The following is a 24,391-nucleotide window of genomic DNA, read 5'->3' on the forward strand; positions in this document are numbered from 1 at the left end:
TAACCCTCTGCTATTATGGAGTAAGCAGTTGATAAACAGAGAGGTTAAATAACTTTCCTAAGGTCACACAGCTAGGAAGATATCAAAGCCAAGATTTGATTCAAAAGGGTAGCTCTAAAACGTGGGCCTTAAGCACTGTCCTCTGCTGTCTCTCATGAAAAATAGAAATAAAAAAGAAAAGGAAGGTGGCATTTCAAGCAAATCAGTATGTTTGCAAAGCACAGCATTCAAACATACTTGTAATAACTGACAGCCATGGGACCTTAAATCCAATACACAATCCTTGGATCAAGCAGATAGTGACATCAAAATGGTAAACTCATTCTTTTGTTCAATTGGAATTCATAGAAAGCACAGAACTGAGAAGCAGTAATGAGGAAAATACCTGGGTTTTATAAATCAGTATTAATAACATAATATAAAAAGCAATGGGGTCAACTGATTAAACTGCTATGAATTTCATCTGAACATCAAGCGTGATTATGCCCAGTGTTATCCAGGGACTAGAGGGTCCTTGAGAACCAGAAATCTTTGCTAGACAATGTACATCCTGATTCTCCTAGCCCCTTGAAAGGAAAAAGGGGAAAAAAAATGGCCTCAGAGGCCCTCCGTCCTACCCCTGGGAATGATCTGGGACCCCGGGGACAGCCTGGCATCTGCATGATTCCCTTTTTATCAACACCATATCTTCATTTCCAATTCATGATAGCATAGCATTTACCATGCATATTGCCATATTATGAAGCTACCAATTCCATAAAGGAAGCAGAAAGAAAAAGATTCTGAGGAAGAAGAGGGTATCAAAAGTACTGGAAGGCTGATGGGGAAGAATGAGATTAAAGAAGAAAAAGAAACCTGGCCTCCTGCAATGAGTATAAAGATTTCCTTCTAAAAGATGAAGAAGGACCTTCTGAAGAAGCTCCTGACATATTCTACAGGTTCACCTGTGCTAGAGAAAAGAAAACACACAATGCCTCCTACAGGAGGCAGTTTCGATTCCTCGCCGAGAGAACTGAAGTGACAGTGTGCACATTTGGCCCAGTTAAATGAGAAACGTGCTTTATTCCCAGGCAGCATATAACAGAGACTTGAGAGTCTGCCAAGACTTATAAAGTCCCCGAATGCTTTCCACTTCTGTTGATATATATGAGAATGAATTCTCATTCTCTTTATGAAGCCAGGAATGTATCTCTAACGTCTTTGAATTTCTGGGTAGGAAAATGAATGGTTTAGGGGCACTAGTGATGTTTTCATGTCTTCTTCCTGCTGCTTCTAGTAAGAGATGGACTGCATCTCATAAGACTGGCAAGACAGTGTTGGCAGGACACCAGTCAGCCTGATCGAGTGCTTTATTATTTCAATTGAATTGTGAAAGGAAGGAGAAGAGTACCCAGATAAAACTGTAAGACCGTATTAGATACTATGGAGCATAAACAGGAGGGAACAGAAAGAAAAATAGTGGAGGACTTGCCCAGCAATTTCCAAAAGGTACCAGAGAAATGGGCAGGGAACAACGTTAATATTCTCAATTGTCCCCTGTACCAACAAATAGCAGATGAAAATTATCAAACTGAACTTTAAAAACTGAAGAGAATTTGGTAAAATAATCCCTTAAGTCTTATGGGGATTTGTAGAAATGTGATTCCTGACCAGATTATGGCATGGAAAGGTGTATCTTGTTTGGAATAAATAGGTCTGATGGAAGGGTTGGGGGAGAAGCAGTATCTATCAAAAAAGTATACATACGCATGGAAATTCACAAACCTGAGGGTGGAGTATGGAGGAAGCAGCTGCAGGAGAGTGAAATGAAAGAAAAACAGAAATGTTACCCTGGGACTGCATCAGAGCCCTTGTAACCAGATGGTTAATAGGGACAGGCAAGACAGAGGAGCGATGAAAGCCTTTGCAAACTTCAGATGGAAATCCCACTCCACTGAAGGCAAAACATCGGAAAAATTATTGAATTGCCTTGTTGGAAATTTAATCTCACAAAAGAGAGAGAAGCAATGAGGGGACTTGCTGCTTTGGCTTATTTCTGGCTGAAAATGTCTGTTTGAGGAAAATGGCAGCTAAAGTAATCTTCAAGGAAAGTAACCATTCCACGTTAACTTAGAGTTTATTAGGCCAATGAAAGGAAGTCTGAGCTTAGAAATGCAAGTATCCCACCTTTAGTAAACCTAATTTCAGGAAGTTCAGAGAAAACAATAGATATTATCTTATAGTCAGCAACTGTAACCTGAAGATGGATCAGGAAAAATGAGAAGCTGGCAAGTACAGATTTGATGACATGATCACTACGTTTTCTAAGAAGTGAAAAAAAGGTTATGCATTTAGATAACTCAGTGTTTGGTGCTCATATGAGAAAAGACAGATCATATTACCAGTGATGAAAATAAAAGGGTGGCATCAGGATTTAAAGATGGGTCAGAAGTGCTAAAGCCTCAAATGATCTGAGTTTGGAGAAAATATTAGGAAAAACAGAGATATATTTTGTCTATTAATACTCACTAGTTAGAGCAGGTGGTACACTGTTAAATTATAATTAGAGAGAACTGTTTCACTCCTATTATCTTTCTAGAATCCCGTAAACAATGTTATCAGAACTGAAAAGAGTAAATATATTTGAGAATTAAAACCTAAGATACCTAAGGATATTGTAAAAACACACTTACCTTCATTAAATGAATTTAAATCCAAAGTGTCTTGCAAGACATTACTACTTTAAAGCCTGAGCTCATCCCAGATAGAAAAAATACAGTGATCAGGGCCACAGATATGTACTGAACCAACTTTGCTCCCAGCCAGTCCTTACCCATCTGACTCTCTCACGAATAATCTCCCTCTCACCCAACCCTCTCTCACTACTTTAGTTCCAGGAGTCTCACTTGCTTCTATTCCATCTCTTGATTTACTTGCTTCTCTCACCCTTACTGGCCAATCTACTACTTCATTTTCTGGATCATACTTTGTCTCTGCCCTCTGTTCTCAGCATATTCAAGCTGAGTCCTTAGTTATTAGAGTTCTACCAAATTTAAACTCAAGATGTCTTTTTCTTACTGTACAGTACCTGTCTCTGCCTTCTGCTCAGAGGGCATATGTAGAATATCCACAATAAAGTGCCTGCTATATTTTAATTGCTTTTGTAAGAGATCACTATACTACACTGATGAAAAAGAAATGTTGCTCCAGGTTCTTTACCAAAGAAAAAGGTGGATATGGTAGGGGTAGTAGGGAAAAGATGGAAACAAACCAGAAAGGTTGAGATTTAACGGCAAAGGAATCCTACAAAGGTCATTCAGCTTTTGATTTGGGATCATTAGTAAAGGAAGAAGTTAAAAATCAGCATAAATTCAGTAAGAGCAAACTAAATTATCTCATTTTTCTATTTTGAAAGATTTATTAGGCAAGAAGTGAATATACCATAAAAAGATACGACATTGGTAATGGTACAAATAAGGAAATAGTTAAATGATTAAATAGCTACATCCAAATAATGTAAATATTGAATGTTTTCAATATTTAGAAGTCATAATGACTGCCCACAGCATGCTGTCCTGGGTCCTGATTTTTGAAGGACACTTATTTGCAGAAATTGTGCAAAGTGCAGATGGTCCTGACTTACAATGGTTTTTCTTTTTTTTTTTTTTTTTTTTGACTTTACAATGGTTCATCTTATGAACTTACAATGGTTCATCTTATGATTTTTTTTTTTTTTTTTACTTTACGATAGTGTGACTTACAATGGTTCATCTTATGACTATTTTTTACTTTAAGATACGGCGAGAGCCATAGGCATGCAATAGAAAGTGATATGATACATGCTAATCAAATATGAAGACTTGAAGCTAGAAAGAACAGCTGACATGCCAGATAATCACAATTTGAAAATAATTCCATCAGCTATTAAAAATAGGCCAAAACTAATAAATTAATATTAGTCATAATAAATTCAGAATGAAACATCAGGGATGGAATCAGGGCTGTCTACTTCCTCACTCTTTGGCCTTAAACTTTTATATCAAACAGAAACATTGACTAGTCTATTAAAAAAAAAAAAAAAGAAAACTTGGCTGGGTGCTGTCTGTGGCTCATGCCTGTAATCCCAGCACTTTGGGAGGCCAAGGCGGGTGGACACAAGGTCAGGAGTTTGAGACCAGCCTGGCCAATATGGTGAAACCCGGCTCTACTAAAAATAAAAATTAGCCGGGTGTGGTGGCCTGCGCCTGTAGCCCCAACTACTTGGGAGGCTGAGGGAGGAGAATCGCTTGAACTCAGGAGGTGGAGCTTGCAGTGAGCCAAGATCACACCACTGCACTCCAGTCTGGGCAACAGAGCGAGACTCCGTCTCAAAAAAAACAAAACAACAACTTTTAATTATTTCAAACAAGTAATAAATTGATAATAATGTGATCTTGGAATTCTGTAGTACTTTGCAACGTCAGTTCCTTGAACACCTAGATTAAAATTAAATGTTATCATCTATAATTTAAAAGATTTAACATAGCTTTCTCCACATACATATCTACATATAAACATTTCCACTAATCCAGGATGGCTACAACATACTGCTAAACCTTTGTACATCCAAATGGATGTAATCATGAATTGGAATGATAAATATGGGTTCCCTGATCTCCACAAATGGGTGTCCAAGAGGGACTGGAGACTACCCATATGTGATTTACTGATTTTATGCATGTTTCAGCCAACTCCAGATTCCAAGATGTCTACTCAAGGGTGTTTATAAGCTGGTAGTACTACCTGGAGGCTTTGGGATTAAAACAAATGTCCACATTCTTAGCCACCTGGAATAATTTTTTTTTTGCTACTCTTTCCCAAAATGATTTAAAATAGTTGTCACTATTTTGTGCTCTTCCAGATGAAGAAATAAATATAATTTTCTTAAAAAATTGCAATTAATAAGGGATGAATTGTTAACACCATGTGCTAATAACTTCTAGAGGCTCCACAATGGTTTGACATTAAACAATGATGTTTTAATAAATGACAAAAGCATATCTCCGATATAGAGGAAAAGGCATATTTAATGTACACAGAATGTGGACTTGCTCCACATAAAATTTCTAAAGTGTATACAGTGTTTCTTTTGAAGAAGGCTTATACACTTGTTGAATGCCTAGGGAGTTTCTTGTACAATCGTCTTTTGAATACTTATTGATGATTTTAGTCATCATGATCTGATTCAGTGAAACAATTCTTTAGGTTGATTTATTTACTAGGTTTAAAAAATTATTTTCGATCACATATAAATGGCCTTTTACAGCCAGACAGTGACCTCTTGAATTTATTATTTTAAAATAGTATGGGGAAATATTACACATATCCAGATACTTTGACTATGATTATTTTGTATTTAAAATACTCATATCAATAAAAATGTTCAGTAAAGTAGCTATTACTTCATCCCACTATGTACCTACTACCATATTATATGTTTAGTGTATAGATACATAAAATTTGTATTTATTTTACAAATATTTGAGTACCCGTTGTGTTTCAGTGATCTCCAGAAACACGATACACCACATGAGATACAAAGATGAATAAAACCTACTAAGAGACCACAACATAGGAGGCTAAATGTAGAAAATATCCATAACATGCATTAGAATTTGCTAAATAGAGACTAACAAATGAGTCAGCATAGCAGAGTGCTGATGATCATGGTATTTAAAGTCAGGCAACACTGGTTCTGAATCCCTGCTTCATCATTTACTTAATTATATACTTTAAATCTCAGTCACATCATCAACTATTAAATGCATGAGGTTTAAGTGAGAAAATGTGTAAAAAATATGGCACTGGCCTGAAATATATTAAGGACTCAAAAGTTATCTGCTGTCATTAGTTCCACATAATAGATATAATACCATAGGCCATCAAAAAAAATTTTTAAGAAAGAGGATGTGGAGGAGAGAGGGCAAGGAAGAGAGGAAAAGGGGAATAGGTGAGAAAGAAGAGAGAGAAAGAGGAAGAAAGAGAGATCACATCCTCACATTTGGTTAGGAAAGAAGGAAGGATTAAGGAAATCATCATGAAGTAGTGGCATTTGAGATGTCTTTGAGGGATGCTTAGGATTTTGCAAAGTGGAGTTAGGAATGAAAGGTATTTTAGACAGGGGACTTAACCTAATGTTCGACCTCAGATGGGTCAGTTGAAAAGTGTGTCCTCCAGTGTAGCTGAAGTGCATGGTGTTTGAAACTGAGAAATAAGACAGAAAAAGACATGTTTGCAGAAAGCCTTAAATGCCAGTGTGGTAAGCCTGTGCCTAATTCAACAGATTTTTGAATAAGGTAGTAAGAAATTTAGTCTGTGTCTTACATTCTAGATTAAGGTGGCGGCATTGCACAGGGTAGAATGGGAAAGGAAGAATGTGAGGATGAAACTTATCAAGTAGTCTCTTACAATTGCATCAAAAATAATGAGAAATTCATTAATAACGTTTAAAGATGGCAGTAAACATGGAAAGGATTCAAAAGATATTGCACATCCAGAACCTGGACTTGATGACAAATAGGAGATACTGGAGCAAGTTGTGTAGTGAAATTCCAAGACTCCATGATTGGAAAAATCCTAACACTATTCACAAAACTAAAGAAATACAAAGGAAGACCCAGTTCATGTTGTTGATGATAAGTTCAGTGAGTAGAGAATTTGAAGTACCAATCTCTAATGACAATGCTCATTATGCAGCTGATAAATGTAGATCTTGAGTTTATGGAAGCATTTCAAAATGGAGATATTGATTTGGATATCAAGTGCCCACCTACAAACAGACTGCAGTGTAGTTGAAATAATGACTTCAACACATTATAAAGAAAATAGGGAAGACAATATTGGAAGTTTTCCAGCATCTTATCACTTGAGAGATACACAAAGGAACTGTATAAAAATGTAAACTTTGTCTCAGTTTGAAATTCCATTATAATGAGTATATTGTAATTTAGAGATCAAATAGAAAAAAAAAGTAAAGAAGAGTAAGCAAGATTATAAAAAGAAGGGCAGAAAATGCAATGCCAAAGAGAATATGGAAAGATGATTTTAAGTAAGAGTCAAACCTCCTTGAACATGGACCTTGAATTCAAAGAAGATTCTCATGTTAATAGTTAAAAACAAAAGCAAAAATCTTGACAGCATGCTAATTTGACATTGCTACGTTCTTTTGTTTTGTTTTATGAAGCAAAGTGTTTCTTATCGTTGATGAAACATATTCTGTGCTTAACATATTAAGCACACTCCCAATTAGTATGAAGAACAAAGCAATGTGTAACCACATGAAAGATCTTCAATGGTGAATGAAGAAAATTCCAGTTCTTTAAAAGTAAAAGAGCATCTGACTTAACTATTGGATCAACCTAATCAATTAACATAAATTAGAATTTTTAAATAGTGTTATATACTCTTCAAGACATGACAGGTGAGTATTCTATCAAAGCACTTTTTAAATTAAAATCTAAAATCCACATACAGTGAAATAAATGCATAACATTCACACTCGTATTCCCTTCATTATAAGCAGTCTAATTTTCTAGCATAGTGTATTACCCTTTGTCACTTTGCATTACTTTTTAGTCCTTCAAGGTCCAAGAATGAAAAAAAGTAAGCCATAACAACTCAAACAGGTGTCATTTATTCTTTCTGTCCACAGAAATGCTGTTTTCAATTATCCAGTCAAAAACCTATTGAATGCAGTTAATTAGGTCTCGTATTTCTAAGCTAGGCATGCATATTGCCCATCTTTCAGAATACAAACATCTAAGCTATAATTATCATAAAAAGCTTATCTATGAGAATTATGCTATCCAAAGTCTCCCAAGTTAATATAATGCAACATTGTATAAAAACAGGAAAATGCTGAGTGATATTAATTATTACATGAAAATGTTTTAAAATGAGCTTGCTAAGTAATTCAGTGGCTATTTTTAGGATGTAATAGGAAAAGCACTGCAGTACCTTGGAACATTTGGTGAATTGAGCAACGTAGAGCAAGTTGTGGCTATGATCGATGAAGAAATGTGTATTAACTGTGGTAAATGCTACATGACCTGTAATGATTCGGGCTACCAGGTAAGAATCCTGCTGGAATTAGCATGCTATGAGACATGTTTCTTCCGGTTTTTGTGGCAGAAAGCATTTTCTGTTGCTAAGTGTGAAATTTAAACCGGTGGTGCCAAATATTGCTCTTCTGCAACAGTACGTCTTTCTGTCCTGTCACCCTTGTACTATGGTCTTTTTTTAAAAGGAAAGTTGTAATTTTTACTAACTATGCCAGCATTTAATGCACAGAATTATTTTTATATCATTTCATCACCCACAACATTAGAGAGAAAAATCCAACTGAAAAGAGAAATGCACACAAAATTATGAATACTAGGAAAGCATTATGCTTTAACACAGAAGAAAGGGAAAAGAATGACCATTTATGGCCATTACTCTGAAAGGCTATGATTCCTTTTGCCAAAAGAGAGTTCTCTTCCATTCAGTATTGATTAGGCTTTTACTACAGTCAGAAAGAAGCACGTTCCCACCAACTAGTTGTGTAAGTTGGTCCCAGGAATTCCTGTGAAGCTAGAAAAGCCAAGGAGATGTATTCTTCCCTCATGAAGAGAGCCATAGCTACTTTCCAGCTCCTCAGTCCTCAGCAGAGCGTCTACCATGGAGGGGAAAAAAACAAGAAAAGAAAAGAAATTGGGGATTTGACTCCTTCTAGTGGGTTATTCTCTTGAAAACACATTCTGTGAATTTCTCTTTGACTTATAATTTGCTTCTTCATTTACTTCCTATATATTTATAACCTGCTGGTTTTTAAAGAGTTTGGCACAACTATGACTTTTAACTAGTTGAATTTTAGAAATGGATGAAAAACATGATCATAACAATGCTTTTAAACATAAGTTTATTCTCAAAACCCTGACTTATTGTGAAAGTAAAAGAATTTCTTATGATGAAGAGTTTGGAGAAAGACAGTTTTAAAGTTTTGGAAAACTACTAAACTGTTCAAAGTTGCTAAAAACTATACAATATTATTTTCATTGTATTTTTCAAGCTATAAGTAAAAACAGATCTTTTTAAGAAATGATCAATGGAATGTTCTAAATTCATAATGAAATGTCCCCATTTTAAAAAAGAGAAGTTTATGTACCTTATTCAACTGAGGGGCAGATCCCATACTGCTCATGGTGGTATTTTGCATATTCTTATGACAGACATATTTTAATTTTTAAAAAACTATTAATTTTTCTTCCTAGTTTCCCAGTTCTGCACCAAATTTTTACTCAATTCATCACTTTTTTTCTAGCTAACAGGTGTCTTAACAGTTGTTTTGAAAGTGCTAACCATATCACATTTACTTTCATGTCATCTTTCTAATTAACCAATCAGAGATCAATCAGAAAGTCCTATAACTGTCATAGCATCAGCTCTCTAATGTCTTAAATCTTAGAACTTATGGCTCCCACTGTGGAATTCTAGACTTGGTACAACTTTAGTAAAAACCTTCTTAGTAATAAGAAAGAAAATCACAATTATGGATGTTAAAAGACTTAGAAAGTTCTTTGATTCTTCTGTCTCAGAAGATAAAAATAGAAAACCAAAATTTTTAATTGAACATAAAGTTTTATATGTTTGCAGATTTTCAAACTGTATTTCTAAGCATTAGTCTTAATTTTTATCAGTTACTTCATTGAGTTTCCATTTATATGAAAGAGTACTCATCCAAACAGTACCTTAAAATGTTGTTTTACAAAACATAACACCAATTTGTGTGGACAAATATTCTTATGACTTGCTATAGCTATAGTTCTTATTGAAATATATGTTTATTTCCTTAAAGATCAGACTTTTAAAAAATATTAAGCAACTATCATGATTTACTGTGAAAATATTATTTTCATTTATGTGTGCATAAAAGAGGAAAAAATATAGTTGCATGTAGCTTCATTTGGAGGAGGGAATTTTTTAAACAACTATATATATATTATATATATATATACACACACATACGTATATAATTGAATTACAACATTAGAGAATGAGACAGGAAAAAAAATCAGAATAATGCAATTACTTGAAAATGTAAGATTTGTAGACCTGGCCTCAAGGGGTACCTTGGGGGTGGAGAGACACTTAATGTCCCTTATAATTTCCTCAGCCCCAACTTAGTCACTTCAAAGTAGTACACAGTCTGAGTAAAACTCTTGTTGTTTTTTTTTTTTTTTTTGCAAGTGAGACTGCCGGGCAAGTTTCCTAAATCCCCTCCAACACCATGATCCACCCCTACATGGCTGCCCTGAAATCTGTCCTAGATAGAAATTCTGTAACTTCCGCTGAGGTCTTACATGTCGTTTTTCACTATTGAAATGTGTCTCTTTAATGGGAAAATAATCATCATATCTTTTTTTAAAAAAATCTCAATCCTGAATTTCACACTAGGTATTTTTAATTGCTTATTCTACATTGCTTCATGGAAAGAAAGAGAGAGGAAGGAAGTGAGGAAGAGAGGGAGGGAATAGAGGAAGACGGGGGAAGGAATATTGTAAAATTTCTCAAAATCCTAAGCCGTTTCAGAGCTGGAGGCCTGGCTGTGGTAATCTGGGCTCAGTAGTGTCAGGGCCAGGACTGGACACCAGTTTTCATGGCTCTCCATTCAGTGCTTTTTCCCCTTCGTGGTGGACAATGACTAGTCAGCTTGGAAATCTTCAAAACTCAAAGCTGACTGTTAAGCTAATTTTTTTCTGCTGCTTTCTTCTAAGAACTACATGCATTATTTGAAATCCAAACAAATGTATTCATTGCCTCAGAATCTGACAGTAACACTTTTCCGCTGTCAAGAACAAAGAGTGTGAAGAGGAAGAGGAGGACGTGTGAAAGTCCCCCAAAATCCACAGGTAGAAGACGCCCCATCCTGGTAGAACTGGAGAGACCCGAACGTTGCACAGAACAAAGAAAACTAGAGAGTGACTATGTTATGACATATTTTCCTCACACAATGAAGAAAAATACCCCTAAGGAATTTTAAACATTGCGTTTTTAATTTGAAAGGATTTCTTTTCTGGCTCTTTTTTTGCTCCTCTGTCAGCTCAACTGTTGCTATAGTTGCACCACAGAGCTGGACGTCGTTGTCTCAGTGCAGCTCTACTGCGGCAGAGAAAAATGTTGATGCTAAAATGGGGACATTCTTGACCTTTGTGGTCAGTGACATCAATACCCTCTACTTCTGTTTGCAGGCTATACGGTTTGATCCAGAAACCCACCTGCCCACCATTACTGACACTTGTACAGGCTGTACTCTGTGTCTCAGTGTCTGCCCTATTGTCGACTGCATCAAAATGGTTTCCAGGACAACACCTTATGAACCAAAGAGAGGCGTACCCTTATCTGTGGATCCGGTGTGTTAAGGTGATTTGTGAAACAGTTGCCGTGAATTTCCATGTCACCTACATACGCTGATCTTTTAAAATCATGATCCTTGTGTTCAGCTCTTTCCAAATTAAAACAAATATATATTTTCTAAATAAAAATATGTAATTTCAAAATACATCTGTAAGTGTAAAAAATGTCTCATGTCAATGACCATTCAATTAATGGTCATAAAATAGAATAATTCTTTTCTGAGGCTAGTATTTAAATAACTGTGGCAGTTAATTGGATGTTCACCGCCAGTTGTCTTATGTGAAAAATTAACTTTTTTGTGGCAATTAGTGTGACAATTTCCAAATTGCCCTATGCTGTGCTCCATGTTTGACTTCTAATTGTAAATGAAATTAAGCATTTTGAAACAAAGTACACTTTAGCATACAAGAAAATCTATCCAAGGAAACATTTTATCATTAAAAATTACCTTTAATTTTAATGCTGTTTCTAGGAAAATGTTATTAGCTCCATAAAGTACAAAGGAAGAAAGTCAAAAAATTATTTGCTATGACAGGAAAAGAAAGCCTCAGATTGGGTTTGTAGAACTTTATTAAGTAAAATCTCCTTCGCTGAAATTGCTTCTTTTTGGTGTTGGATAGAGGATGGTGAGAATATTCACTAACTAAATACCATTCACTACTCATGCGTGAGATGGGTGTCCAAACTCATCCTCTTTCAATGGCATTTCTCTTTAAACTATGTTCCTAACAAAATGAGATTATAGGATAGAGCCTGGTGAAAGCCACTCTTTTGCTGTGCGCACACCTGCCCTGACTGGTTTTAATAGTCACCTTCATGATTATAGCGACTAATGTTTGAACAAAGCCCAAAGTATGCAATGCTGAATCATGTGCTTCATTATTCAAGAATGAAAAATATAATATTGGTAATATATATTAAATGTGCCAAATCAGTTTGACTACTCTCTATTTTAGTGTTTATGTTTAATTTCAAAAGTAATGGAATAAAAAAGAAATATATTTTCTGTTATTATTAGATAGCATTTTTGTATTTCTCTATTTTCGTAATCAGTAAATAGTGTCATATAAATTCATTTGTCTCCTCTTCATGGCATACTTCAATATGAATCTATAAGTAGTAAATCAGAAAGTAACAATCTATGGCTTATTTCTATGACAAATTCAAGAGCTGGAAAAATAAATGTTTGATTATGCACTTTTAGAGATGCATAGTTGCCACAAAACCTGTGTGATTGAATAATGTCAAATAAAATATCATAAAGCATTTTAAACATGGTCTTTTGCTGCCTCTTTTGCAAATGCAATTTCATATAAACCATTTTGATTTTGAAATAGAGCAGTTTTGGGTTAGTCCTATAGAGCATTCCATCCAAATATAAAACCCATGATAGTTTAAGTAAAATGAGGGTGAAGGCAGTGTAATTACTCAAATGTTTCACTTCCTGTCCTTCTTACCCAGCTTTACCTACTGAATTAGATTTTACTCTGCCAAAAGGCATCTTTTACTGGGAACAGGCCAGGATTCTTGCAATGGCCCATGGGCAGGGACAAATGGAAAGTGGAAGCCTGTCTGCCTGCCTGAAAGTGCCAGTCTCACTATAGGAAGTACACATCTCACTTAATATTACTGCTTAGATAGTTATGTGATATTATTGACTCATATAAACTGACTCTCTTTGCATTCTTGTCATGGTGGGGGATTTTAACTTTTGGAGTTGGCAACACTTAGAAAACAGTTCCAGTAATGTAGAAAAGAGATTTACCAGGGGTACGTGGATGCCATAATGTCTTACCCCCTACCTCAATCTGATGAGAGTTTTTCACTCTGGGAGTTTAGTAGCCTTCTGGGAATATTATGAAAGATATCCCATGCATGTACACACCTGAATCCTCTTCAAGATACTGAATGCCAAATGCCAGGCAGAAATTTCCTTGATTGAGATTAAAGAAATAATTGTGACCTTTGCATTTGTTTCTGAGAAAGAAAGGGCAAAATGCTTTAGCTGTTTTCTTTAACTACTTTGGGGAACTACAAGTGACCAGTGTTAGGCCATGGCAATCCATGATTTTATACAAGTTTCCTCCTTACACACATTTCTTTCTGTTGTATTCACTTTCTACTTCATACCAAGAAGTGTTTCTTATCCATGTTGTTTGTAGAAAACATAACTCAATTTTACATGTGTTGTTTACAGAGAGACTCAGAATAAGGAAGAATGAAAACCATATTATTCCCATCCAGCAAGACACCAGGAGCCATTGACCCTAGCACACACATTCTCATGGCACTTTACCTGCAGACATGACTGGGGACATAAGACCAGACCAGAGAGTGTGGTTAGTGAGCACTTCCTAACGAATGTCTGAGAAGCTGTACTAAATGTTCTACATATATGATAATTAATTGTATGTGTCAGCTTGGCTGGGCCGCAGTACCCAGACACTTGATCAAGCATTATTCTTCATGTTTCTGTGAGGGTGTGTGTTTTGGGGTTAGATTTACGTGTAAATTAGTGAACTCTGAGTAAAGTAAATTGCCCTCCATAATGTGGGTGGGCCTTATCCAACCATTGGAAGGCCTGGCTAGAACAAAGGCTGACCTCCCTCCATCAGGAAGGAATTCTTCAGCAGACTGCCTTCAGCCTTCATCTACAACACTGGCTCTTTCTGGTTGTATATCAGACTGCCTTTGGACTTGAACTATAGCTCTTTTCTAAGAGGCCAGCTTGCAGGCCTCCCCTATCAAAGTTGGGACTCATCAAGCTTCCAAACTTATGTGTGTTCATTCCTTAAAATAATAAATGAATTTTTAAACTAACTAAATAAATAAAATGTATCAGTCATGTTTCTCTGGACAATCATGACTAATACCACATGACTAATACTATTATATTTGAATGTCGTAAGGATCACAGGTAAGTGCTATTTTTTTTTTCCATTTAAAAATGAAGACATAGGGGCTTAAAGAGTCTAACTTGTTCCAGGTCATATAACTGTTTAGATATGTTTGTAGATGCCCTTGGTTATGTCTAATGTGCTACGTGCCTTCATTCTTTTGTTCAACGAACCATTTATTCATTCAACAAATATTTATGAAGCAACTGTTATACAATGAACCAAGCACTGGACTAAGGACTGAGGATGTGAACTCGAATGATGAATGCTCCTTGTCTTAATCTGTTAAGACTGCTATAACAAATTATCATAAATTATGTAGCTTATAAACAACAAAAAAAACAAACGAACAACAACAACAACAAATATGTCTCACAGTTCCAGAGGCTGGGAATTCCAAGATCAAGTTGCCAGTAGATTTGAGGTCTGGTGAGGGCCTGCTTTATGGTACAGAGATTGGACCTTATGGCTGTGTCCTCACATGGTAGAGGGGTGAACAGGCTCCCTTGGGCCTATTTATGAGGGCACTAATCTCATTAAGGAGGGTTCCACCCTCATGACTTAATCACCTCTCAAAAGCTCCACCTCTTAATACTATCACCTTGGATATTGAAATTTCAGCATATGAATTTTGAGGAGACACAGACATTCAGACCATGGCACTCCCTAGCTTCAAGGTGCTTAATGTACAGGGGAAATAGTATGTAACATGCGTTGAATGCTAGGAAAGCAATCCCGAGAGCAGGGACATCAAAGGCATACTCTCTTAACCAAGTGACAAGCCAAGTTTTGAGCTCATAAAGGAATTTCCTAAATAGGTAACAAGAGAAGGACACCTCAAGCAGTGAAAACAAGAGAGAGCACAGAGATTTGAAAAGTCTGGAATGTTCGGAAAACCACAAAAGCTTGACTTAGCTGGGACAAAAGGAACATGTGGTTGGAAGTAAGGCGGAGACAGAGAGACAGGTTTGGATCACACTAGAATCCCTCAGGAAATCAGAATCAGCACTTTGTTCACTCATTCAAAAATATTAAGTATCTTCCTTATGCCAAGCACTTCCTAGTTGATAGTGATTCAACTATGGACAAGACAAACGTGTCTCCTGCCTTACTGGGAGTGCATCTTAGTGGATGATACAAAAATCAAGCAAATAAATTAACTGCAAACTATGGTAAGTGCTCTGACAGTAACAACAACTCCTGAGATGGAGCGGAGGAAGGCACTTATTCCTCCTAGCATGGGCAGGTAAGTCCTGATGGATGGGAAGGAACCAATCATGTGAAAAATAGAGAGTGTGTTCCAGAGATGAAACAGCAATTTTAAAGGTCAAGAGATTGGAGAGCCTGAGTTACTTAAATGACTACAAAGGTAAACTGAGGTAGGATAGTAAAAGACAATAGTTAAAATCTATAGGAACCATGAACCAGAAGCAATCTGCAAGATGTTCCTTGAGATGTTTCCCCGTCTCCCACTCTGACTGGTGTTATCACCTTTTCTGTACAGTTAATGCCAACATCTATACCTTTAAGTTAGACTTCTGAGTACCTGAGCACTTGCTGTATTTAAATATTTTTAGCTTAATTCCAATATCAAAATAGTTATTTCCCTACTTTTTCAGTTCCATACCCACATCCATTTAGTTACCATGTCTAACAATTTTACCTCTAAAACATCTCCTAAGGCTTTCTCCAGTTTTCCATTGTACACACTGCCATGATTCATTCTTCCATTATGCATTATCCAGCTCTTGTAGTAATATCTCACTCCCACTCATGCCAGCACTCTCCTAGATTGCTTGCCAACATGCATATCCTATCATATTTCTCCATGTTATAAAACCCTCGAGATTTCTCCATGTTTTAACAAATTAAAATGGAATTCAAGACCCTCCTAGGAAGGCCTCTCACTACTATTCCAACTATATGTGACCTTTCTTACCCCCAAAGTTTGAGGATTAGTATCTACTTGGAGTTTGATGCCCCTGCTTCCACTTAATTGCTTGTCACCTCAGACATCCAAACCTCAACTTCCTAATCTGTAAAGTGGGTATTAAAATAGTTTGTACCACCTAAGGTTAAGGTTATTGTGCAGATAAAATGAAAATAGTGACTCTCAATGAATAAGTATTCAATTACTATTTTTCTTATTTAAAAACATCCTATAGTGAAACACTTTAAAAAAATGTTTTGAATATATTTCATATTTTGTCCCATGTATTTTTAAGATTAAAAATGTTCATACTGGGACTATTTGTAAATCTTAACGGCTCCTTCATTAATAATGAGTTAAATACAATTTTTAATATGTATTCAGTTAAAAAATGTTTATATCAGAACTCATCTAATCAAATTATACTTTATAACAAATAGATAGTTTCAATAATAAGAAAACAGTAACTAAGATGTTATATTGTCCTATGACACCATCACAAGTTTATCTTATAAAATACTTAAGGTAGAGCTTTGTCAACACAATGAAATGGCTTAAAATGTTATGCTAACTTTGTATAATGTCAAGAAATAAATTACTTGTAGATACTTGAGAATTTTTATATAAATCCTATGTTTATAATGCAGAAAAAAAAATCTTCTAGCTTTGTTTTAAAACTTCATTGACCAAAAAAAAATGCCGAAATTGAAATGTAATGAAACAGCTCATTTAACTGCACAGAAATGTAGTCAGGTAGAGATTATTAGCCCCATTTCACAGACGAAAAAACAAGGCTTAGGAATTTCTGTGATTTTCCCAAGACCATACATTGCCAAGGGCAGAGTTTATACTTAAACCTGTTACTACAATCACTCACTATACAGTCCACAGTACATGATCCCTGTCTTCACTGGAGTCTCTTAAAACTTCCTACTAATATGAAAATAGTTATTCACCTTACACACAGGAGAGTAGAATCCATATCTGTCACTTGCTGACCTTGGATACATTAACTACAGTGCTCAGGCTCAATTTCCTCATCTATAAAATGGAGAAGATAATAGCCATACACTTAATAAGTTAGATATAATTACTGCTGTTCAGGAGCATAGAAATTTCAAATACAAGATAAAAAGTTAGTGGCCTTTAAAAGATAAAGGCCACTAACTAAAATCTACATTTGCTAGACTCAAAGTCAGATGGTCATAGTAGTAACTGATAGTATGACTTCCTAGACTAACATTTGTAATGGCAATCTGGAAAAAAAAGATTTTCATTCCATGAAAAAAAGATTTTCATTCCATGCAATGACAAGATCAAGACTTTTTCTAAGAGTAAGTTAACTGGCCAGGCGCGGTGGCTCACACTTGTAATCCTAGCGCTTTGGGAGGCCGAGGTGAGTGGATCACGAGGTCAGGCACTCGAGGCCAGCCTGGCCAACATAGTGAAACCCCATCTCTACTAAAAATGCAAAAATTAGCTGGGCGTGGTGGCACATGCCTGTAATCCCAGCTACCTGGGAGGCTGAGACAAGAGAATTGCTTCAACCTGGGAGGCGGAGATTGCAGCGAGCCAAGATTGAGCCACTGCACTCCAGCTTGGGCAACAGAGTGAGACTCTGCTTCAAAAAAAAAAAAAAAAAAGCGAGTAAGTTAACCAATTCTGTCAAAAATAAAAGAGCTTAGTAATAAAATATAACATACATATAATTGAAAAGGTGAATGTGATTAAAATGAACATATTTATTTATATATTCGTATACAAATATGAAAATATATAAATATTAAATGATCTCATTTTACCTCCATAATTCTATAAGCTGGTTCTTTCTATATTTTTAGAAAAGGATATTAAAAGACAAAGCAAATAAATGACTTACATAAATTGGCATGTTTAATTGGAACTGTATTTGGAAATGAAGCTAAGTTGACTTGATTTTCAGGCAATGCCCTTTGTCAGATAATCTTTCTGAGCATTAGATACTTTGCTGTAACATGGATATTTGGAGATGCGTTTTTCACTTTTGCATGGTCTTAGGTTACCAGCAAATGGGCTGGCAAAATCATGTAATAATATTGTCTGAAAGGTACTGCCCTTAGGAATGAGTATGTTACCTGGCAGGATCTGGTCTGCTTCTATCCTATGAAGTTAATCCAATTAATAGGAAAGCCATTAGACACACTATTATCTACCCAAAGCTGTAACATTTTCCACTTACTCACATATGCGCACAATTCAGCAAACTGCCTGCTGGGTGAAAATTTGAACTGGACCCTGAATGGTTCTGGGAAGTTCCTGTAGTCTGTAGTTTTCCCCTTTATTAATTAATATGGTAGCATTAATTAATATGACACATCTTTTATTAATTAATATGGACTTTCTGCTTAAATTTTTAAAATTACCGATGACGTCTTTAAATTGGATAGTGCTATTTGCATTGGAAACAAGCATGGCTGATTGTCTTGTTGAGTGTGTTAACCTTTCATTAGCTGATCTAGAGCATTTATAAACTTTGATACTGTCTTTCATTTACTATTCTTCTAGTACGCACTATAAACTTCTACATGATAAAAGAATCCAAGTTATTTTGTCACTGGCAAATAGTCTATAGTAGTGAGTCATATTGATTTATGAATCTGTGCAGTTATTTGTTTACAGAATTTATATCGTGCTTTTTCATATGCTGTATTCTGCAAGCACCAAGAGCCTTGGTGTTTGTTTCTGTCTGTTTCTGTCTTTCTGTGGCCCTGCCTTCCTTATTCCACTACCATTGATGCATTCAACTTTATACGCTGCTGGCAGTTTTCAAAGATTTGCATTAATCAACATATGGGTCAAGACCTCCTCTCTCACCAGTAATTTTCCTTTATGTGTTTCTACTGAAAATGAGATCTACCTGCCTACTAATCGTGTTGGCTTATTCATCTTTCCTGCCTTCTATGGTAGCCATCTCTATGAAACCTAGGTATTTGGTCAATAATAAAAAACCAAATATATTAATATATATGCATATACACATCCATGAGTGTGCATACATACATGTATGTTAAAATTTAAGATGAATGAAAAGGTTAAGTCTGCATATTTTTTCTTGGAAGCACAAGAACCTGAGTGGAAGATAAGAACCTTTCAATTTGATTTATGTCTTCAGGCAGGAAACTCAAAGATGCTTATTTCCTCAATTTTAGAAGAGCAGCTTTTGAGGAAAATAGGTAGAAAGGGGGATTTGGGATAGGACTGTAGAAAACAAATCATAATATTTTTACACTCCACTTCAGTTTTGCAACATTTGGGAGACCACATCTTGCTTTTCTTTTTTATTGGCTAGGATGTTTCAATGAGACTTCAACCAGCATATGTGGTTGGAGTGGGGGGAAACAGTAACCTCATTTTCTCTTTCTCTTTTGAGACTACGAGCATGAGTAATTTTTATCACACTACACAGTCTTGCCAACAATTATGGCCAATAACAATGCTTTCCATCACAGTATAAATATGAGCTAACCCTTAAAACTTTGAAAGTTTCTTAAAGACAAGAATATGATATCTTTATGTTCTCCTCTGCTGAACATGGAAGTATAGGAATCCAAGGATCTAGAAAACCAAGAACACCATAGATAAAAACATACATATTAAAGATAAAGGGAAAAATATTAGACGTTCCCAAATCTTTCTTTCATCCTGACTTCTCTGAAACCCAAACCTATATGTATATATTTGAATACAAATGCATATTTTATTCAAATACAATGTATATTCGTATACAAACCCTAAACTCAATATGTCTAAAATTTACTCTATCTCTTCCTAAGTTCATATCTTCTCTGCCTTCTACATGTATAACCGCTTCAGCCTTCTCGCATTTGCTTAGGATTGATCATTAAATTTGCAATGAACTCTTTCTTCTCTTTCCCCCCTACCTCTTCCTTTTCTTTCCTGCCCCATATCAGTAAGGATGTTTGATTTCAAGTGACAGAAAACCAACTCAAACTGGTTTAGGAAAAGAAAAAAGAATTTTATTGCCTCACATAACTTAAAAGCCCAGGAATAGAGTTCACTGAAGTTTTAACTGAATTCAGAATTTCAAACAGTGGCATCATCAGAACTGTTTCTCTTCATCTCTCTGTTCTTCTTTATGCGGCTTTATTTTCAGGCCACATGTAACCCCTGTAGCTGAAAGTTCATATTATCTTTATTGTTCTGCATGGTAGACAGAATAATGCTCCCCGCCCCACTGCCCCCAAAGTTACCTATCTCCTAATCCCTGAAACCTGTGAATATATTAAATACCATGGCAAGGGGGAATTCACATGGTGAAATCCTAACCAACAAGGTGATGGTATTAGGAAGTGGGGTCTTTTAAGAAATGCTTAGGTCATAAGAGCAGAGCCCTCGTGAATGGGATTAGTGCCCTTATAAAAGAGGCCCTAGGGAGCTTATTCGCCCCTTACAAGGTGTGAGAACACAGCAAGAAGTTGCTATCTACGAACCAAGAAATAGGCCTTCACCAGACACAGAATCTACAGGCAACTTGATCTTGGACCTCTCGGCCTCCAGAATGGTGAGAAATACCTTTCTGTTGTTTATAAGCCATTCAGTCTATGCCACTTTGTTATAGTAGCCTGAATGGACCAAGACAGCTTCCTTAAAGAGGATGTTCACGATCATAAACAGACCCACATGGAACTTGTCATATAGTTAAAATTTTAAGATGACTTATTTGGTACAGCAACAGTAAAAAACAAACAAATCATATTTTGCATATGACTATCAGGTCAGCTATTTTTACGTTGGTGTTTACAAATCAACACTCTTCATCACCATGCTTTAAATAGCAGAGAGAGTTCTACACTCAACAAATAGCAATTATTAAGGACTTTCAGGTGGCAAGGCTGCCCAAATTATCATGAAATTATTGGGCTATATGTATAAACATTTAGCTTTTGGATCAATTTTATCAGCTGGGAAACTGTAGATTCTTTTGGTTGCACAGAAAAAAGACTCACTAAGATTATTTCATATCACCGGGTATGGTGCAGGGTATGGCAGCACAAAGTCTAATTAGGATGCTGTTACATCTGCTCAAGCAAGAAATTTTGAGTGCCTGGACTAATAAGGCAGCAGTAATAGGGTTAGGGAGGAGGGAATGGATTGAAGAAATATTTAGCAATAGGGTTTAGACTAACAACGTATATTTATTAAGAGCCTACTAGATGCCAGCCACTGTGTAAAGGGAAAATATAGAAATACCATGTTCTACACTTCTAATAAAATGTTGAACGTGCTGCTATGAAGGTAGAGATAAAGCCATACTTAAATTCGTCTGGGAAGACAAAGGATGCTTCACAGAGGTTATACACCATGGTAGCTGAATCTTCTGGAGGTGGTTCAGAATGCAGATTCTGGAATCAAATTCCCTGTGTTTGAGTCCTGACTCTGCCTCTTAGCTGTGTCTTTGTGTGGAAGGTACTTAATAATTTAAACTTCACTTTTCTCTGTTGTAAACAGATGTAGAAAGAAAATTATTGATAACAGCTAACACTTAGCAGTCACCAGGTCAGGTACTATTCCAAATACTCAACAGCCAATAATTCATTTAGCCATCACAACAATCTTATGAAGTAGGTACTATTATTAGATGAGGAAACTGAGGTACTGATATATTAAACAGATTTCACACACCACACTGCTGGTAAATGGCAGAGCTAAGATCTGAACCCATGCAGTTCAGCTCCCAAATCCATGCTGTTGATCAATATGACACTTTCCCAAGGATCAACTGCTCAGCATTATCATGAGATCTAAAGGAGATAATGCATGTAAAGTGCTTAGCACAGTGCCTGCATGTAGAATTTGCTTGATAAGTATTAGCTTAATTTTACACTTATAATGTAACATTAAATATTAATAAATATTGACTCTTCAGATTAGTGTCACTGAATGGTAGGATCTGCTGGTTAGACATTATAAAGAGTATGAAGGAGGGAAAAAAGCAGCTGTCCTGAAGCAGAAAGCGAGGACCTCCATTTCCAGCTTCTCTAGTTGTAGGCAGTGGGATTGCCTATGCTCATGCCTATGCTTCATGCTTCTTAGCATGGAATCTTTGAAATAAACAGGCAGGAGAGCATGGATTTATTCAAACAATAATCATTTTCCAAGGTCCAGCAATGGGCCAGGCCTTGGGCCAGGTTTCACGGGAAATATAAAACTGAAATAATGCCTTCAAAATAAGATTAGTGGCTGAGAGTTCAGGTTCTGGAGACAGATTTTCCAGGTTGAATACTAACTCTGCCAATTGGCCATTTGAGACTTTGGGGAAGTCACCTTACCTCTCTGTGCCTCATTTCTCTTGTCAATAAAATGAAGAAGAGTAAGCAGATCTTATAGGGTTGTGTGCAGACAAAGAGAGGCAAGACCTGTAGGAACAGGAAGGGGCTCTATAAATATGCCCTTTGCTTATTCCCAACTCTCCACACCATCCCACATGTGTGACCTCAACTTGCGTCCTTGCCACCTTTCATCAATACTAAAGCAATTGCCCAACAAAGTGCTTTTAAAAACTTCTTTTTTTCCTTTTTGTAGCATAGATTTTTTCAAAACTAAATTATATCAAAATAAATGTATAAAATACCTCCATGTCTTAGCATGTGCTACTTCCTCATAATGCATTGCTCTTAATCATGCCACACTTAGTGGAAATTTTTTTTTCAAATATTACCTCAAGCAGCTGGTACCTCTTCTCTGAGGATATCCCCAACTGCAAGAATTAATCATTTCCTCCTGGTAATATCTCTACTCCTTGTGCATATGCCTATTAGTGCATCAGGTTACAAGCAGTTGTCATATTCATCTTTGCATTCCCAGAGCCAGGTGCAGAGTCTGGCATGTAGTAGCCTAGATACATAATAAATTATCCTTTATAACAGCTTTATTGAGATGTAATTCATGTAACAGCCATTTAAAGTGTACAATTCAATAGGTTTTAGTGCATTTAGAGTTACGCAACCATCACCAGAATCCATTTTTATGACACTGAAAAAAGAAAGTCAATTAGCAATCACTCCTCATTCCTTTCTGCCCAACCCTAGGGAAACACTAATCTGCTTCTGATCTCTATGGATTTGCCTATTCTGGACATTTCAAAAATGGAATCATGCAGTATAGTGTGTATATTACCACTGTACTTTGTGACTGGCTTCTTTTGTGTAGCATACTATTTTCAAGGCTCATTCATATATTAGCATGTATCAATAGTTCATTTTTTCTGTGGCTGTATAATATTCCATTTGATGGATATGACATATTTTATTTACTCATTCATCAGTTGATGGATATTTGGGTTGTTTTTACTTTTTGACTGTTATGAATAAAGCTGCTGTGAACATTCATGTACAAATTTTGTTATGGACATTTGTTTTCATTTCTGTTGAATATATACCTAAAAGTGAAATTGTTGGGTCATGTGGTAACTCTTTTTAACCTTTTATGGAAGTGCCAGACTGTCTTCTAAAGCAGCTACACCAACTTACATTGCCACCAACAGGGAATGAGTGTTCTGATTTATCCACATCCTTGTCAACACTTATTATTATCTGTACTTTGGATCATAGCTATCCTAATGACATGAGATGGTATCTCATTGTAGCTTTGTTTTGCCTTTTACTGACAGCTTATGATGCTGAACATCTTTTCATGTGTTTATTGGCTTTTCTGTCCATTCTTAAGACAAATGTCTACTCATATTGACTGCTTATTTTTAATTGTATTTTCTTATTATTGAGTTGCAGGAGTTCTTTGTACATTCTAGACACGAGTCCCTTATCAGCTATATGATTTGCAAAAACGTTTCACATTCTGTGGGTTGTCTTTTCACTTTCTTGATAGTGTCCTTTGAAGCACAAAAGTTTTTAATTTGGTGATGCCCAATGTATCTACTTTTTTAAATTGTGTTACTTTTATTTTGGGTATAATTTATCTAAATAACTATTAGCTAATAAGAGTTCACAAAATTTACACCAAGGCTTTCCTCTGTTTATATTTTTACCTTTACATTTAGGTTTTTGATCCGTTTGAGTTAATTTTTTTTAGATGGTGAGTAGGAATCCAACTTCATTCATTTGCATGTAGATTTCCAGATATACCAGCCCATTTG

General features: G+C 35.9%; 1 protein-coding gene across 4 annotated transcripts in view; it reads left to right on the top strand.

The window, feature by feature from the left end:
- DPYD (dihydropyrimidine dehydrogenase) overlaps window positions 1-12,685 on the top strand; it is an 860,002-nt gene extending 847,317 nt beyond the window's left edge. For all 4 annotated transcript variants that reach the window (XM_077987630.1, XM_015145562.3, XM_077987644.1 and 1 more), the window contains 2 exons: window positions 7,948-8,088; window positions 11,247-12,685. In XM_077987630.1, coding sequence (XP_077843756.1) covers window positions 7,948-8,088; window positions 11,247-11,417 — 312 coding nt within the window. In that variant the 3' untranslated portion in view covers window positions 11,418-12,685. The remainder of the gene's footprint in view (window positions 1-7,947; window positions 8,089-11,246) is intronic.
- The last annotated feature ends 11,706 nt before the right edge of the window (window positions 12,686-24,391 follow it).

The sequence above is a fragment of the Macaca mulatta genome, chromosome 1 (genome assembly GCF_049350105.2).
Source record: "Macaca mulatta isolate MMU2019108-1 chromosome 1, T2T-MMU8v2.0, whole genome shotgun sequence".
Taxonomy (NCBI): domain Eukaryota; kingdom Metazoa; phylum Chordata; class Mammalia; order Primates; family Cercopithecidae; genus Macaca; species Macaca mulatta.